This window comes from Apteryx mantelli, chromosome 21 (genome assembly GCF_036417845.1).
Source record: "Apteryx mantelli isolate bAptMan1 chromosome 21, bAptMan1.hap1, whole genome shotgun sequence".
In the NCBI taxonomy this organism is placed as follows: domain Eukaryota; kingdom Metazoa; phylum Chordata; class Aves; order Apterygiformes; family Apterygidae; genus Apteryx; species Apteryx mantelli.
The window spans coordinates 10,758,469-10,775,345 of NC_089998.1; the positions used below are offsets into that span (position 1 = coordinate 10,758,469).

General features: G+C 56.4%; 1 protein-coding gene across 1 annotated transcript in view; it reads right to left on the minus strand.

Moving 5' to 3' along the window:
* The window catches only part of LOC106491577 (collagen alpha-1(II) chain-like), a 118,906-nt gene that overhangs the window by 24,448 nt on the left and 77,581 nt on the right, over nucleotides 1–16,877 (minus strand). Inside the window, exons 13-29 of the mRNA XM_067308831.1 lie at nucleotides 15,964–16,017; nucleotides 12,287–12,394; nucleotides 10,741–10,794; nucleotides 9,440–9,493; nucleotides 9,249–9,293; nucleotides 8,964–9,017; nucleotides 8,256–8,300; nucleotides 7,568–7,621; nucleotides 7,420–7,464; nucleotides 6,876–6,929; nucleotides 6,256–6,300; nucleotides 5,190–5,243; nucleotides 4,216–4,260; nucleotides 3,998–4,051; nucleotides 3,366–3,473; nucleotides 910–963; nucleotides 436–489 (exon numbers count right to left, since the gene is read on the minus strand). Of these exons, the coding sequence (XP_067164932.1) occupies nucleotides 436–489; nucleotides 910–963; nucleotides 3,366–3,473; nucleotides 3,998–4,051; nucleotides 4,216–4,260; nucleotides 5,190–5,243; nucleotides 6,256–6,300; nucleotides 6,876–6,929; nucleotides 7,420–7,464; nucleotides 7,568–7,621; nucleotides 8,256–8,300; nucleotides 8,964–9,017; nucleotides 9,249–9,293; nucleotides 9,440–9,493; nucleotides 10,741–10,794; nucleotides 12,287–12,394; nucleotides 15,964–16,017 (981 nt within the window). The remainder of the gene's footprint in view (nucleotides 1–435; nucleotides 490–909; nucleotides 964–3,365; nucleotides 3,474–3,997; nucleotides 4,052–4,215; nucleotides 4,261–5,189; nucleotides 5,244–6,255; nucleotides 6,301–6,875; nucleotides 6,930–7,419; nucleotides 7,465–7,567; nucleotides 7,622–8,255; nucleotides 8,301–8,963; nucleotides 9,018–9,248; nucleotides 9,294–9,439; nucleotides 9,494–10,740; nucleotides 10,795–12,286; nucleotides 12,395–15,963; nucleotides 16,018–16,877) is intronic.

A 16,877-nucleotide genomic window follows, 5' to 3' on the forward strand; every position in this document is an offset into this window, starting at 1 on the left:
TCTTTCCGTCAGCAGTAAAGGTACACATTTAGAGGCCTTCCCATGGACAAAGCTGGCGTCATGAAAGATTGCTGCAAGCGGTAAGTGTTGGAGGCCTTTAGATCTGCAGATCTGGTTAGGCTTCAGTGCGGATGGGGAGTTTATCTAAGGTGTGCTCTCCCGTGGCACTCCCACCTTGTGACCTCTCCTTGGCATGGGGACACCGGAGGAGGAGAGGAAGGGTCTCTAGATCTTTGAAGCCATTATCCACCTCCTGGGCGGATGCCTGGCCACGGCTGCCCGTGTGCCCCCTCCCCGGCCACGCGCCCATGGGGCCTCATGCCCTCTTTGCACGTCCTGTGCTGCCCTGTGATGGGTGTCTCGAGTTGCTTTTATCTCCAAGGCCTAAGATGCTCCAAGATTCAGCTAAAAGTAACCAACAGCTCCATGAGTTACCCTGGTTCCTCTTGGTCCTGGCGTTCCCTTGAGGCCATCAGGTCCTCGGCTTCCCTAAAATTCACACAGAGGAAAAGCCAGTCATTTTAGGTATCCCTGCCAGTCTCGCCAGCCCCTTCACCTGGGTGAGTGGTCATGATCTCCAAAAGGGGCTCATGCAGAAGCCCCCAGGGTCAGCACATCTGAGCTTGGATCAGCCTGGACGTAGGGCTGCCGGTCTCCAGGCCATGAGGCCGGGGCAATCCCCGAGCTGGGCAGCAGCGTGACCCTCTGGGCGGGTGGCGGGGGCAGAGCCCTGCGGCCGCTGGAGGGGGAGCGCTGGGCAAGCGGGGGCTCACGAGCTGCCTGGACCCCCGCCGGAGCTGGGGGCAGCGTGGCCTCCTCCCTGCCCCTATCGTGCAAGGGCAAGAGCACCCAAACGGGCTTCGTGGCGGGGTTAGGAGGTGGGGGCACATGGCAAACGCCTGGGCTGACCTTGGGTCCTTCGCTGCTGTTGAGACCTGCTGGGCCGATCTGGCCTTCTTCCCCCTGGGAGGAGAGAGGAGAGGAGAGTCAGCCAGAGCCGCGCGGCTCGGAGCAAATTCAGCGTCTCATCCCTTCGGGAGCCCAAGCAGACCGTCGGCCTTCGTGCGCGTTGGGTATTGCTGCACGGCATCCCCAACGCGGTGGGGCAACAGCACCCTGCTCACCCCCTCACAGTCCCAGCAAGGGCTGCTCGTCCAACTCATCAACAGCGATGAAGATGAAAACTTTTGTTTCCTGCTGACCAAGTTAAGAGCAATTGAATGCGTTGAGGTTCCTGCCTGCTCAGATACAGCCCAAGCGTGGCACGGGCAGCCCCTATGCCTAGTTCCCGGCTGGGACCGCTCAGCCCAGCGCACGCAGCTGCTATTTGCAAGTCAGCACTGCTTGGCGAGGTGGAAAAGGCACCGTGCGGCAGCGAGATGAGTCGTGCTGCATTTCCAGCGCTTGGGGAGGTGGGAGGACTCATTTGTCAGCCTGAGGAGTGACTGCGAGAGCAGCTCCAAGAAGGCATCCCAAAACCCTCCTAAGGGGGAGAGCAACCCATGCAGAGGGATACTGTACAGCAGAAAAGTGGGAGGAGAACATAATCCTCTCTTCTTCTCCTCAGAAGCTGGAAACGTCTAGACATAAGTGGTCAGCGAGGATTCATTTCCCAGGTAGAAATATTGTTCCGCAGCTGGGTTTGTCCATCCTGACTGCTTACTCTGAGCGTGCACTGCAAAAAAAGCACTCTAAAAATTGCGCCTGTTTTCTGAGGCTCCTTGAGCATTGCCCCGGTTGGATCTCAGGAGCGAGGAGGGTAGCAGTCAGGCAGCATAACTGATCAGGAGCAGGACAGCAGGGCAGCGGGCGCCGGGTTCGAGCTGGCTGAGCAATTGCAATCCTCCATAATCGTTAGCGAAAGCTCCAGGAGGCAGAGAGCCCAGCAGGAGTCTGAGATGATCAACGAGCAATTTTTTTAAAGATCTTTTTTAATCTCAAAATACCTGCAAAGCAGTGAACAGCGCTGATCTGAAGCAGAGACTCAGCGTGAGCCCTGCAAGAACATTAGGGCTGCGGCAATTGTGGAAAGCTGCCCTCGACCGTGCTAGAAATCCAACCACACGTCTCCCCTTTGGGCACAGCGTCTGTCCAAGAGCTGCCCTCTCACTGCGTCGCTGAACCCCCCCCACCTGATTTTGGACCATCGATGGGGGAAGCAACTGGAGGAAACCGGAGCAGCAGGGCCAAAACTCTCCACTGGTGCAAAGTGTGGTGGCTCTGAGGTTACCCATGACGCTGTGCCTGTGGCCAAAGAGAGCCCGGCCCTCCTCCCCGCTCTGCCAGGTGACACCAAAGCTGCTCTGCCGACAGAGCGGGTGTTTGCTACGCTGCGTCTCGCCTCTCCGGAGAAGGCCTGCAGGCTCTGGTGGGAACCTCCCTGCAGGAAGATGCAACCTGACCAGCAGGACATCACGGCACGTGCTCACTGTTTCGGTTTCTATGAATGCCTGCTCCGTGGATTACAGAGGGAGGCAGCTTGCAAAGCCCTTTCCGCGTTTCTCCGAGGACGGACAGCTCGGAGCAGAGGGGGGGGATTCACCGCAGCCAAGCGGCGTTTGCAGGCGTTGTAGAACACGGCAGCAGCGGCGCACGTGCAGCACGGAGGCAGATGCCGTTAGAGGGCTCCCTTACCCCGCACGAGCTCCCACGGCCAGCGAGGGATGGACTGGGCACGTGGAAATACCAGTACGGCTGGCTGGGGAAGAGCTGGCGAGGTGGGCTTTTGGCTGGGGAGAGCCCAACGCCTTCAGCCCACGGGAGGAGGAAGAGGCAGCGCGGGGCGGCAGAGAGGCGCGGGGCGGCAGAGAGGCCCAGGGCGTTAGGCGCTGTGGGACGGGACCCGGGATTACGTGGTAGGAGACAGGGCAGGCAGCGGGGGGGTACAGGGCCTGGGGACAGGGATAGAGCGGCGCGGGGGAAAGGAGCAGAGGGGAGAACCAGGTGACACCTCGGCAGCACTTCTGCACCCTCAGGATCAGGCTCTGTAGGATCATGCCCAGATCACTCCATTGCCTTCCCGCCTCCTCCTCCCTGGCGATGCCTTCAGTCCCCGCTGGCACTGCAGGGCAGGGAGCAGGGGCTTTTCCTACCGTAGCAACCTCCCCCCTGCCCACCTCAGCAAAGCCAGAGGTCCACTTGGCCACTAAGAAGCTCAAGCCCCAACCTGGGCTTCTACAGGAATCGGCACAGAGAGGACAGACTGCGGTGGGGACGGTGGGGCAGTGATGCCCACGCTCACCGTAGCCCCCTCAGAACCGTCCCCTCCCCGTGCCACCAACCTCACCGCATGACACAGAGCACACGTGTGTCCCCTCGCAGGACACCCCTTCCCACGGCACCCCGGACACGACACTCCACCTCACCTCTGGTCCCTGGGGCCCAGCTGCTCCTCGGGGGCCCGGAAAGCCTTGCAAACCGATTTGACCGCGGATTCCCGGGAGCCCTTTTGCTCCTTGGGGGCCACGGGTACCCTGGAAAGAACAAAACACGGCATGTCACAGCAGGGCTCGCAACCTCCCTTCTTGCAGGAACCACAGACGCGAGGGACGACTGGTGCTGGGGACGCCAGCCCAGCTCCCGACCCCCCTGGGCAGCAGCTCCCTCTCCGCAGGGCCCGTCGCTCGCTGCCCTCGGTCTCTGCATGGGGCATTAGGTGACTCTTGGTCACCACTGAACAACCCACCTCCCAGAGCATCCCTCCTGAGTCAAGAACGGAGCAGGTTACGTTTTTTAAACGGCAGAACCAAGACAGAGCAGGAAAGGGTAGAAACAAGGCGGCGGAGGGGGCACAAGCATGGTGTGAGCACGTACAGCCTGAACTATCTGTTTTTCAACGCTCCAAGAGGCAAATGTCTCCGTGTGCCTTAACTAACACTTCAGTTTCCACAACAGCTCATCCAATCAACATGCACTGGCTGGAAAAATGGCATATTTGAACAGCAAAAGAGAAAGCAGCAGCTAGAGGAACCCCCCCCCCCCCCTTCAAATACAATACCTTGTCTCCTTTGGTTCCCAGGTCTCCTTTTGCTCCACTTGGACCTTCACAACCCTGTAAGAGCAACAAAGATCACCTCTTTGACTGTCAACGAGTCCAAACATAGTAAAGACCATGAAGCTTACAGCCTTTCCTGATGGTCCAGGATGCTCTAACGCGGCTTTCCTGCACCCCTGAGCCCCAGAAATGGCTTGCGTACCACGGACACCGTGACTCACCCGCTCTCCTTGGATGCCTTTCGAACCTGGCAGGCCAATAAATCCCTTCAAGGAGAGACACAAAATGCAAGTTAAAAAACAGAGCAAAACAACATGTGCACTCACAGAGACCTACAAACCTCCCATGCTAAAAGGACAGGAATAACATAAATAAATACGGGACACCCGTTTAATTCTGTAGAGTCATTGCTGTGATCCCACAGCCGGGATTTACTCCCCCGGGGGGACCAGGTGCTTCAGCCTTGTCTCTCTCACAAGTATCCGTTTTTCAGCTCCGCACATCAGGGTGCGAATACACAAGAAGCAAATGCACCAAGGGACCATCTAGCACCAAGACATCATCTGAGCACGGCGCAGAGGTGCAACCTGAGCAGCTACAAGGCAGGATGCTAACAGGGGCAGGATGAAGGGATACAGGTCTGGCTGCCCCCAGGCCCCATTACCCTTTGGAAAAGGCAGTCCAGTGCCCAAACTGCTTGGGAAAACTGCACCTAATTGTGCACCAAGGGTGGGAGGTGCTGACAGAACGGGGATGCGGGCATCTCTGCTAGAAAATCAATATGAAAAATAAAGCTCCCAGCAGCCAGCAGAGTCAGATGACCCTTCTCAGAGCTGCAGAGCTTTGGAGACAACGAGCACAGCCAAAGGGACGCGACGGGCTGTTGAGAGCTCGTGTCGCCTGAGCAATGCCGGAGGGTGCAGGGAGCTGAGCGGATCCCACCTCCTCTGCTGCCGAGAGGGCAGGAGCCAGGTCCCCCCCCAGCGCCTGGACGTAGATGTTCCTCCCCATGGCCTGTGCGCTGCAGGGCACCACAAATGCTGCGGGATGCACCGAGCAGCAGGAGGAGGACGGGGGTCCCTGCAGTACTCCCCGCAGCACCAGGCACGCTTCGGGGCACGGTGAGGTGGAGGACACGGCACGCAGGGCTTGCCGCCGCCGGGCCACCCACTCTCGTGGCTTCGCGTGGACTTACCCCGGGGCCTTCCTGTCCCGGCTGGCCTCGCAGCCCAGGGGCACCGTCTGCTCCCTGCAACACAACTGCCTCGATTAGCCAGTGCCGCACCGCCGTCTGGGCTCTGCACAACTGTCCCTGCACTTAATCCCCCAGGCCTGCAGACCCCCGCTCCTGTATGACCATTCCTGCAACTGCGCGGCAGGAGAGGAGCCTCTGAGGGACAGAGGGACACGGGCTGATGCCAGGCCATTGCTGGGCAAGGCCAGAAGCCCTGGAGCAGGCTCTTCTGACCACAGCCAAGAGGCTGGGCTGCAAACAGAGCCACTACATGGCACCGCTACCCCACTCCCCATCCTTTCCATATCAACTAGACCAGCTCTTGGTTGAGGAACACCACCCAGATCTCCGGTCTTCTCCCTTTGTAGGCTAGAACTGTTTTGTTTTTTTCTTTTTAATATATATAAACTTCTTTTCCGCCTTTTAGCCTGTAGAGGGTTATGAAGTGGAGGGGGTCATAGCACTGAGAACTGCCATTTCAGTGGGACAGTTTCCACCAGACAGGATGCCCTGCAGCAACCTAGGGACATCCACTGGCTCTTCTCTCCAGCAGGCCAGACAGCCCAGCCATCTCCTGCCCCCTGGGACTGCCAAATCCCTCCAGGCCTACTTTGCAAGGTCTGCTGAAAACAGAGCCTGTCTCTTCCCCTCAAAACCAGCAGCAGGGACGCTTTAGCCCATCCTCTCTGGACGGACACCCAAGGGACAGAGATCTCCTGGAGGGGAAGCCCTTGAGTCTGCATTTCATTCCCACCAAAAATCAAGCTGAGCTTCCAAAGAGAAGACCCTGCTCCCAGCATAGCCTAAGGGAGCCAAGCTGCCTCCAGCTGGAGTTCACCCAGTCTAAGCAGCAAATCGTAAGAAATATTTTGCTCCTTTCAGGGATGAAGATATGAGATATGAGAGCAAGCGGCCTAGCCTACAGTATGCATGCAACTGCACTAACAGCAGAGGAAGGATGTCGGGAGTCAGATGAGGAGGAGAGTTTAGCAGGGCTTAGATAAATACGTGGGCAAGAAGCTCTTACAATGCCTCCTTTTGGACCAGAGGATCCTTCTATCCCAGTTGCACCCTGGAGTGGACGAGAAAAGCGAAGGAGTTAAGAATTTGGAAGAAGGGAGAGTGGCAGTGCTGCAGAGGAGGTGCACGTCACCCAGCCTGGGACATGGGCTGTGCAGCTCAGGGCACACGTCTAGTGGCCCTCAGCTTGAAATGGGCACTTTTAGGGTACAGTAATCCGAGACACGGACTCGAGGAGTGGATGGATCACAGCACAGGACCCCATGGGTTACAGGGGCTGCATCTCCGCTGACAACACAGAGCCGAGGGTGGCCGGGGCAGAGGCGGACACCCACGCACCAGGCACCCTTGTATTTTGTCAACTGAAGCCCGCCCAGAGCATCCAGCTCCGCTCAGCAGCCTGCCCCCGAGGACAGAGGCCTTCCCACGCATTCCCACCGCTCCTTGAGGCGGCCATAAAGACTTGCGGAGTCAAGTCCTTCATGCACATTTGTAAGGTGCAACGGGACAAGTTTCGGCAGCTCCTTGCTAGAGCTAAGGAGAAGGCCACATGAGTGGGCACCTGCACCCGGGACCTTGGAAATACCGTGGGCTCTGAGCCAGGACAACACCTGAAGCACCATTTACCTGTGTGCCCCTCAGGCCAGGGGGTCCACGTCTCCCCTGCAAGCCCTGCGGTCCCTACAAAAACAGGGTGGGATGAAAACCTGCAATTACAATTAAATCAGTGCAAGCGTACTGTAAAACCCATGGTCCGCGCTAGGGATTTTCCGAAGGAACGTCCTCTCCTTTGGAAATGCTGCTTTGTGGAAACAGAGGGAGGGGGGAAATCCTGGCCCAGAATAATCAGGAGTTGGGGTATCCTCCTAGGGCATGGAGAACAGGTTCCCACGGGCGGGCCAAGCTGGGAGGCGCGAGGGGACCGCCTCACCGCTCCTTCATGCCCCGCAGAGAGAGGTCCATCTTCTCCTGGTACAAAAGGGATCTGCATCCCCATCTCAGTGCTCTGGGGCATGGGGTTACAGGTTTAATTTCTCCTCCCTTCTCCCAGCGATACCGAAGTGCTGGCACCCGCCATGCCAGGGCTCTGGGGCCCGGCTCTGGCACCGAGCCCTCCCAACTCAAGGTGTCACCGCAAGGTTTGCTCGGAGCAAGCACGCTAACGACGTACCTTGGGGCCCCGGGGTCCCGGCAAGCCAGTAGGGCCCATTTCTCCCTAAGGAGAGAGCAGAGAATAGACGGGGTGAATGCAGCGGCCACGCGGGTAGGAAACGTCCCGAATGAACAGCGGGAGCGGGGTGCTGCCAGCACAGACCCACCTGTGAGCCGTTGACTCCTTGGCACCCCACCGACCCCGGCTGGCCCGGTTCTCCCTGCAAGGCAACAGCAGTGCTCGGATCTGAAGTCGCTCCTGCATTTCCCTGCACCTCCATGGCCCCGTGGCAGGGAGCAAGGGGCCAAGCGAAGCATGTGGAGGGGAAGGCAAGACTGCTTTCACAGAATCACAGGATGGTTGAGGTTGGAAGGGACCTCTGGAGATCATCTAGTCTAACCCCACTGCTCAAGCAGGGTCACCTAGAGCACATCGTACAGGATCGTGTCCAGGCGGGTTTTGAGTATCTCCAGAGAAGGAGACTCCACAAGCTCTCTGGACAACCTGCTTTGCTGGGGTGCAGAGCAGAGCTGCTCCTGGGAGCCCCCCGAGCCATCTCATGCAGCAGGAGGAGGCCAGGAGCTCCCCACAGAGGCAGCCTCCGTGCCAGCTGGGATGCTGTGGGATCTTCACTGGCGCGTGCGATTTCAAGACCAGTTTCTCTTTTTGCAGCTTTCTTTCACTATTGTTAGGCTGTGTTTTAAGCAGATTCATGCTTTTGGGCTTAAATCAGCGCAAGTGATGAAGGTGGCCAGGTAACCCACCACGGCCAGCCTGCCAGCAGCAAGGTCTCCTCGAGTGCAAGCACCCCCCTTGTTAAAGCAGCGCTTTTGCATGGAAAAGCCGTGACTTACCATGGGGCCGGCAGGGCCTGGGGGACCCGCTGAGCCACCTTCCCCCTGGAGAAGGGGAGAGAAACATGAGACGAATGCCATTTTTCCAGCATGTTTTGCTTCCATCCTCTCCTCCTAGTCTTCACATCCCAAATTCTCCTTTTCCTTCGCGTCAAGTATCAGCTATTTGAGGTCCCTTCTAAGGGCCCGTTATCCCCTGGCCCAGACGTGGCTCCCATTGCTACATGGTATAGCCCCAAACAAGTCCCTTCCTCTTGCACTCCTGTCATGTCGGGAAGTGCTCCCATTAACCACTGCAAAAGCACTTCAATTCTCCTTTCAAACCCTCTGCAAAACCAGGCCTTGTTAGGACGCCTCCCAAAGACTTGGCAGCAGTTAAGCTATTGGCATGCTGAGAGCTGCATGGAAAAAAAAAATAGGTGCTGCTAGCTTGGACTTAACCTCATCTGAAGGTGGTCGCCCAAAATAAAGCACGAGGCAACGTGCTCTATGAGGGCTCGTTTGGCTTTAGCACCAGCCAAAAGAATTAGCTCAGGTGTAAAAATCTATGACGGAGAGGTGCCACAGCCCTGCAAAGCCCAGCTCCAACCTCCCGCGGCCACGTCCTTTGGGTGGGAGGCAGCAGGCACCAGGAGACACGGACGGGCCATCCCCTCCGTGCCTCTGTTTGGGGAGGACTCGCGACACAGACACAACACAACCGCTCACCTCGGGGCCCACGGGGCCCTGGAAGCCGGTGGCGCCCTTCAGACCCGTCGTCCCCTGGGAGAGAAGCCCGGAGGGAGGTGCTAGAGCCAGGGACTGAACGTGGTCCGTCCCCGCTTCTGCATCTCCCCCAGCGCAGGCTGTTCCTGCCTCCTCCGTGGCCAGAAAGCAGCCAGGAGCCATTACAGCATGGCTCAGGGAAGGGGGGACGGGGGTACATGGAGAAAGGGAAGGCGCAATCCCAGCACATCAAAGACAACGACGCACGATGCTTTTCTCTTAACTTACGTGAACCCCAGCAGGACCTGGAGGACCATTTTCTCCTTTCACCCCCTGGAAAAGCACAGGGCAGCCTGAACGACCAGGGAGGAGACCACGGCCCAGGAAGCAGGAGCCGGCCGGGGAGGACACAGCAGGGAAGGAGGACATCCCTGGCCGCCCCAGGCAAGGCTGCAGAGAGGCAGGATGGACACACTCACCTTTGCTCCCTTCTCTCCTTTCTCCCCAGCTGGTCCAGGGTCACCCAAGAACCCCTGAAACGGGAATAACAGAGACGTATGAGCCACAACCGGAGCATCAGTGGTTTGAACGCAGCTGATGCGACTCAAGGACTGTCTGTGCCGTGGGACAGGGCTCGAGTCTGTAGTGAATGAGGCAGCCGCAGAAGGAAAAGCCTCACCAGCACGGCTACCCACAGCGGCTGCGGGGCATAAAAAAGAAGGTTCACAAGACCGTGCAAGTGGTGCAACACTTCGTGTTTTGCCAGCCACCAACAGCTGAGCGCCCAAGTGCAGAGAGGTCAAGTCCAAGGGCAAGAGAGTCTCCTGCTAGAGGGTGAGATGATGTCCTTCATAGGCCAGGGGCAAAATACGGGCTAGAAAAGATAACTGAAAAACCACATGGAATTTCTGTTTCAAAAGGAAGAAACTGTGTTGAAATGACCGAGATTTAGAAACCCCTGTCTGATTACACCTCGTAGGAACGCAGGGCCAAAATCTTTTGGGCAACTCTAAAAATTGTAGGCAACTCTTTTGGCTTAAAAAGGCTGTGGGGAAAAAAATAAAGTAACAGAAACCACTAGCATTTGCTTTTTTATGGACATTTTTATATCCTGGCTGACAAATCCACTGCAATAGCAGCCAGGTGAGGAACTGCAGATGTTTTATGCTAACAGCCCTTGAAACCCCTACACTGAAAGTGCAGCTCTGAGCACAACACGCCTTACCCAGCCGGGGGCTGAGCGGGGACACCCCGGCAATGAAGGCTGCGAGCTGGGATCCCACATCGCTAGCTGGGACGGCAGGGTACCCCGCACCCTAACACGGCTTCAGGTCGGCACTCATCCGTCTCGCTGCCCACAAGCTGGGTAGGGACATGGGTATCGGCCAGAGGGTGCTGCTGGCGCAGGACCAGTTAATCCATTAATCAAAAGCTCTTAATGCTTGAAAAGCAGGACAGAGCAAAATAAAACAAAATAAAAGAAAAGAAAAGAATAAAAATGAATAGCTCCCTCAAAATTGCTGGGTGCCAGCAGACTCCCCCCACCCCTGTCCCGTCCTGGGCAGACTTTACACCCACAGCAGCACCCGCTGGCACGAGGGATGCGAGAGCGACGGGAGGGAGCGGTGCTGCAGCACCTCGCAGCCCGGGGAGCTTTTCACCGGTGTCTCCTGGGGAGCACGTACGTGCGAAGCAGGGGGGCAACGGTGGGGTTTTGGCCATCGGTGCATCCTTCCCCCCGCACCAGGTCTCAGAGCCAGCGAGACCACCGCCAGCTTACCTCTTCGCCCTTCTCTCCAGCCGGCCCTTGGTCACCTTTAAATCCCTGCGGACCCTGTGGAGGAGGAGGAGGAAGGAAGGGACGAGGCGCTCAGGGCCATCAAGCACCTCTGCCTCGTGCTGGTGTCCTAGGGCCAGGCCACCCCGGCGCAGGCCTGGCTCTAGCCCCGCTTCCCACCTCCCCAGCGCTCGGAGGGGTCTCCCTCTGCCCGCGGCCGCCCTGCTTCAGAACTCCCGAGGTTGCTCCTGAAAGCCACAAACATCCCAGCTTCACTCAGTTCCTGGCACCACGCTGGAAAACTGTCCCGAGAAAGCCTTCGGCCCGAGCCCTTAGCGCATATCCCCCCGGGATCGCTGCTGGGGGTGCACACGGACGGACCGAGGTCTGCTGGCACCGTGGCCTCCCAGGCCAGCAAAGGGGAAGACACATTTCCAGCTCTTTTCTCAGCCTCTTTCCAGCAAACTCTCTGCCCCCAAAATCTCTGGCAGCTCCCCAAGCTCTAAAAGTGCCCCACTCTAAAAGTGCTTTCCCAGCTGCTTTTTTTTTTGTTTGGTTGGTTTTTTTTGGCTTTTTGCTTCACACATGCACCACCCGCAGTCTTCCCCTCCCTCCACCAGCCTCGGCTTTCACTGAGCAATACTCTCATTTAACCTGCGTGAAAACCAGCCTTGCGCCTTCCAGCATCAGACTATCCTTAAACGGAGACAGCACCCAACCCACCTCCCCCGCTTCCCTGCGGAGGGGACGGAGCCGGTGCCGCCTTTCCGCAGCCCTACAGACCTGCACTTGGTTGTATTTCCCTTCCTCTTCCTTCGAAATTCCCAGGCTCCCGGCCAATTTCAGGCATGGGCACGGATAAGGGAAGGGATAGTCACACCAACAGCTGACAAGCTATCTGGGGAATCCACCACCACTCTCGTTATTTTTTCCCCCCCACTTATTTCCTCCTATAAAAGCAACTGGGTAATTCAAATACAGAAGAGCCAACATTAGTGCTCAAGCCTGCTGTAGTGAAGGATTTTGCAGAGCGCAGGTTATTCCAGGGCCGATAACCGCACCTTAACGCACATTTGTAGTGTTTTACAGCCCTGTCTCTGGGGAGACACGAACCTTGAGGCATTTATCCAGGAATACCTGGAGCTCCAGCTAACAGCGTTCGCAGTTTATAGGCTTAGGGGGATTATTTTAGTTAAAGGAGGCAAATGAACAGCAGCAGCGGCAACCTTGCTTTTTCAGCTCTTTATTGTCAGTGGGGGCAAAAAGAGTCTCAGGACCACTGCCCTGCGAGCATCTTTCTTTAAACCCAGCCGGAGCAGTGAGTTAGCAGGGTCTGGAGGAAAGGCCAAGGGAGGGTTTTCTGGGGGGAGAAGGATATGCTGGGGAAAGGCCTGGAATAGCGAAGCAGGACCTTGCTGTCTCCATCCCCTCGTCTCCTCCCTCTGGGTGCAGGTACCGCTCTGGGGCTGTGATTTTGGCCGGCTGTAGCTTCCCACTGCACTAAGCTGGGGGTTGCAATCCTCGCTCCCGCCTGGCAGTCCCGTCTCACCTGCTCTCCCGGGAGCCCCGACGGGCCGGGCTTGCCGTCCAGCCCGGGAAACCCATCTGACCCGGGATAACCCGCACGTCCAGGCATGCCCTGAAGTCCAGGTTCTCCCTGCGGAGAGCAAAACCAAGAGGGAAAACGAATCAGAGCAGCACCCTGCGGCTCAGGTTAGTATGCAAGGGGAAGAAACGGAAAAAGCAAGCATTTTATTCCCACCATAAACACTGATGATAATGAAACACTGGGGAAAACCAAGAAACACGCTCCCGGAGTTGTAGAAAGGTTAGCAAAAAGCCCAAGTCGTTATGAAACCTATAAACCAAACGCTGAGCTCTGTCTGCCTCTCGTTTTACAGCAATCTTGCCTGCTAATCATCAAGCGCTCCGCAAAGAGACAGGGACACGTGGCAGAGGGACACACTTTGCACAGCTCTGCTCCGGGACAGCTCTCACCACTTCTGCCTGCATCTAGGCACTGACGAGTGAAGTTAAGCACACAGAACTGCCTATTCCCTCTAAACTCGAATTACAGAAATTTGAAATTGGCAGCCCTATAACAAGAAACAAACTGGAAGCCGGGGAATGAGAAATGCATTAGGAACAGGTCAAGCGAAAGCTTTGTACATGTGTTTCTCAGCTCTATTGCTTGAACTCGAAGCCATCTCTGATCCGTGCCCGTGTGCAAGAAACTCAGCAGATCCTCTGAACTGGTTACTGCCAGCGAAAAGCTTAGGGGCAGGCTTTTTTTGTGTTGTTTTTTCTTAGCCCGCTGGCAATTCCGATTTAAGGCTAGATAAAATCAGTCTGGAACAAATAGAAAACATTTCCTTTCAAATCTCTTTGACTGCTTGGCATTCTCAAAAATTTTGGAACATTTTGTCACTGCCAAATCTAAACTTTTAGTTTAAAAAGCAAGAGTTTGGAGGAAGCACAAAAAGAAGCAGTGACTTCAATTTGTTTTCTTTTTTAAATGAAGAGTCTGGTTTTGCAAATAACAAAGCTTGTTTGGGGGAAGTTTAATGAAGAGCTGCTTAGCAGCCCTGCACGGGGGTAGCACAGACAGCGACGTGCCAGCTGCCGCCTGGGTGCACGTCTGGGAGGGGACGGTGGCGAGGAGGGGCTGCACCTGGAGGGCAGGGAACGGACGCCTGCCGGAGCCGGCTGCGAAGCCTCTGGGGCCAAGCTTGAGTGGAGATGTAACCAAACAGGTCACCAAAAACACCCTGCGTTGGTCAAGAATAGCCACGTTTGTCGCAGATTTTTTGTGGTGCGTTCGTGCCCAGGAGTCCTGATCTGGGGCTGTTTTGCCCAGGGCTGGAGCAACGCAGAAGAAGCAGGAGGCTCCTGGCCTTCTCCCAAGCCCTGTTTGATGCCTAAATCCTCTAGGCAGGGTTGGTTGGTGCTTGCCAGAGGTGCTGAGCCCAAAGGAAAGTTCAAACCCTGGTGCCAAAGCATGAACACCATTGAGTCTGACCGCTGGCGGACACCAGCAACACCCCTGCGATCAGAGCAGGCTCAGGAGAGGAGCCAACAAGAGCTGGACAGGGTGACACTAGCACCGAACCGCAGCAGAGACGCCAGCTCATGGCCACCGGCGCGGCGCAGGGGTCAGAGCCGCCGCGAAACGCAGCCCCCGGAGCGAGCACATCCGGCTCACAGATGTATCCGAGGAGAGGAGAAAAAAATGCTCCTTTTCATTTCTGCGCTAATCCCCCCACGAGCCACTGACTCCCCTCACAGACCGTGTTTATGTGAAGACGGAGAATAATTTTGGTAGCTTTTGATTAAGCTACACCGCCAGACCTGTGTTTACACTCAGCTGGCTTAACGCAGCCAGTGACGGCTTCCAGATGTCGGCAGCTGGTAAAACCCTGCCTGCACAGGGCGCCCCTGCTGCAGCTGAGCAGCCCTGGAGGGTAACGGGCCACCTTGCAGCTGGACGTTTGACGGAGCAGCGTCCTGCATCCAGGCCATATGATGTAGCTGTATTCCCTGCCCAAGACATCAGGTCTCTGAATTTTTGTAGGCTTTTGTGGCTGTACTGTGAAGGTTCAACACAGCTGTCAAGAACCAGCCTGAGTCCTGCTGGCTGTCCCTGCCACAGCGCCTTCTGAGCGAGGAAGGATGCTCGGGTCAGGCCAAGGGACTTTGGCACACCTGAGCCATGCCTCTCGAAACCTCCCCTAGCAAGGATTGCCCTTTGCAACTTAAGTCCTCCTTCAGCTTTGATCCACGCGAGCCCAGGAGCTGCTCCTCTCGGCATTAAGGAACACCAGTAGGTGCCCTGTGGGAGCCAGGAAAGCTCTGCAACGCCTCCACGCTGTAACCTGGATGCCTCTGGGTGGGCAGACGGGATGAGGCTCCACCACCCTGGAAAGGGCAGAGCATGAGTAATGCTAAGATTCATTTCAGAAAGCTCCTTCCCTCTCTGTAAGGTCGTCTGTATCCAAGGACAGACCACTGTGGCCTGTCCCTCTGTCCTCGGCACATCCAGCCTGGAGGAGGCTCCTCTTCTCAAAGCAGAAGAAAAGCCACCTCACTTTTTGAGGAGGAAGACCCGAGGACAAAGAAGATGGCAGGGAGAAAGGAAAATGGTGGCTGAAAGGGAGCAGAGGGAGCTGAGGTGACTGAGGACACCAGGAAGAGACGCTGCAGAGGATGGGAAGCACGGGAGAGCTGAAGGAAGAAAACTGCTTTTGTAGATCGGTGAGCAGAGAGATGAGGAGCATCAGCCAAGGGAGCTGCCATCCCTTCTGAGCAGGCGTGCAGCAGCCAGGACAAACAGGCCTCAGAGCAAGAGGGGCAGGCGGGTGCCTGAGGGAACATCTACAAATTGGCTCTGACGAGATGGTATTTAATTTGGGATACGCCAGCTCTTCCCATAAGGGCTGGGTACCAGCAAGTGCTAGTGGGACAGTGAATGGAAAACTCCAGCGATGCTCAGAGATTTGGCCATCTGCTCTCCTTTCGTTGTATCCCCTGAGGCATCCAAACCCCTTACCCAGATGTGCTTGCTTGGTCCCGGGGGACAGCTGGGCTGCACGGCAGCCCCTCTCGGCAGAGCACGGGAAGAGGGAAGAGCCACAGGGAGCTGGAGATTCACATAACTCTTCAGCCACAGTTTAAGGGAAGGAAGTTGATGGTTTCCAGACCATCACGTGCAGACAAAAGAACAGTGTGCCTTTGGGACCACCCCTACCCCAGCTTGTCTGCCCAGGAGGGCGTCAGAAGACAGAGCAGAGCCCAGCACCCAAACGGACTTTCTCGAGCAGTCACTCGCCCATCTGGCAGAGGGCTTAGGAGCTGCAGCACTCACCTAGTCAACACAAGCCCATACAAGCCCTCTCGCAGGGAGAGCCAACCCTGGGGAGAGATCTGGGACATCCTCTCTCTGCCACTACACGTGAACCTTCAAACCAGGCAAACGCTTCCCTGCAGAGGTCCCAAACCAGGAGCAAACCTTATTTTTACCATTCTCCTTCACCCAGAGCTCCCAGCTGTGATCTAAGGGGAGGTCAGACCTCCTAGGATCCCAAGGACAGTATCGAGGGCACACTCAATGCTTCTCCAAACAGGGTGCTCTGCACGGCTAAGCCCCGTGCCCCACACGTTGTAGTGCCCTGCAGCTGGGAACTTCTGCCAACATCCCCAAGACCAACAGCACGAGCAGGCTGCACTTACCATGTACCCCAGCTGCCCTTTTTCACCCGGCTCCCCTGGATATCCGGAAGGCCCCTGCACACAAACAGGGATCAAGTCAACAAACGGTCGCCGTCCCCCTCAGCCAGCCCAGATCACGTTGCAGTATTTGCCGCGCTGAAAGCGGCTTGGGCCTTGCAGCCTTGCTCCCAGATACTGTTACAGGGAGAACAACGAACAATGCACAAAGGCAGCCTTGGAAATGGCAGACGAGGCTGCAGAGCAGCGCGGTTTGCATCGGAGCGCCCTGCAGCTTCACCAGAGACTGCCCTCACCTCGCTGCCTTTGCAGAGTTTATGGCAAGGGCAGATTTAAGCATCTCCAGTCTTCAGGTAGGCAGCAGAAAATTGGGTTCTCCATTGCTTTGATGCCCTACAGGAGACCAGAACGTAAAGGGTCTTTCCTGCAGTTTTGTCTTCGTTTCTTCTGCCTTGTACCACCACCTTTTTCACAGCCCTGCTCCCTGCTCTGTTTCTACCACAGTCCAACACGCACAAACCTGCCGGGGACGTCAGCATCGAGCAGAAACCCTGACTGGCACTTGAAGAGGCACCACAGGGTGGGGAATCGCAGACTCACCAACTTGGAGTTGGGTCATACATAAATATTATATTAGCTATTTGCTGGCTTACTTTTGGGCGTCTGTGAATGGATTTATATTGCACTTAGACAAACGACCGGCCATACACAAGACCAATATTAGGAACCTGATCCTCCATGAACATAAACCAGCACTGTTCTACTGAAAGAGCCTGGTGGAGAGAGGATTGGGGCTGAGTTTGCCAAAAGGAGTTAGATATCAAACATCACTTGATTTTCGGTGGAATGCAGACAAGTAAACCATTAGGCTTCTTTGAAATCCAATCCCGAGGCCTTTAATTAGAGCACACCAGAAA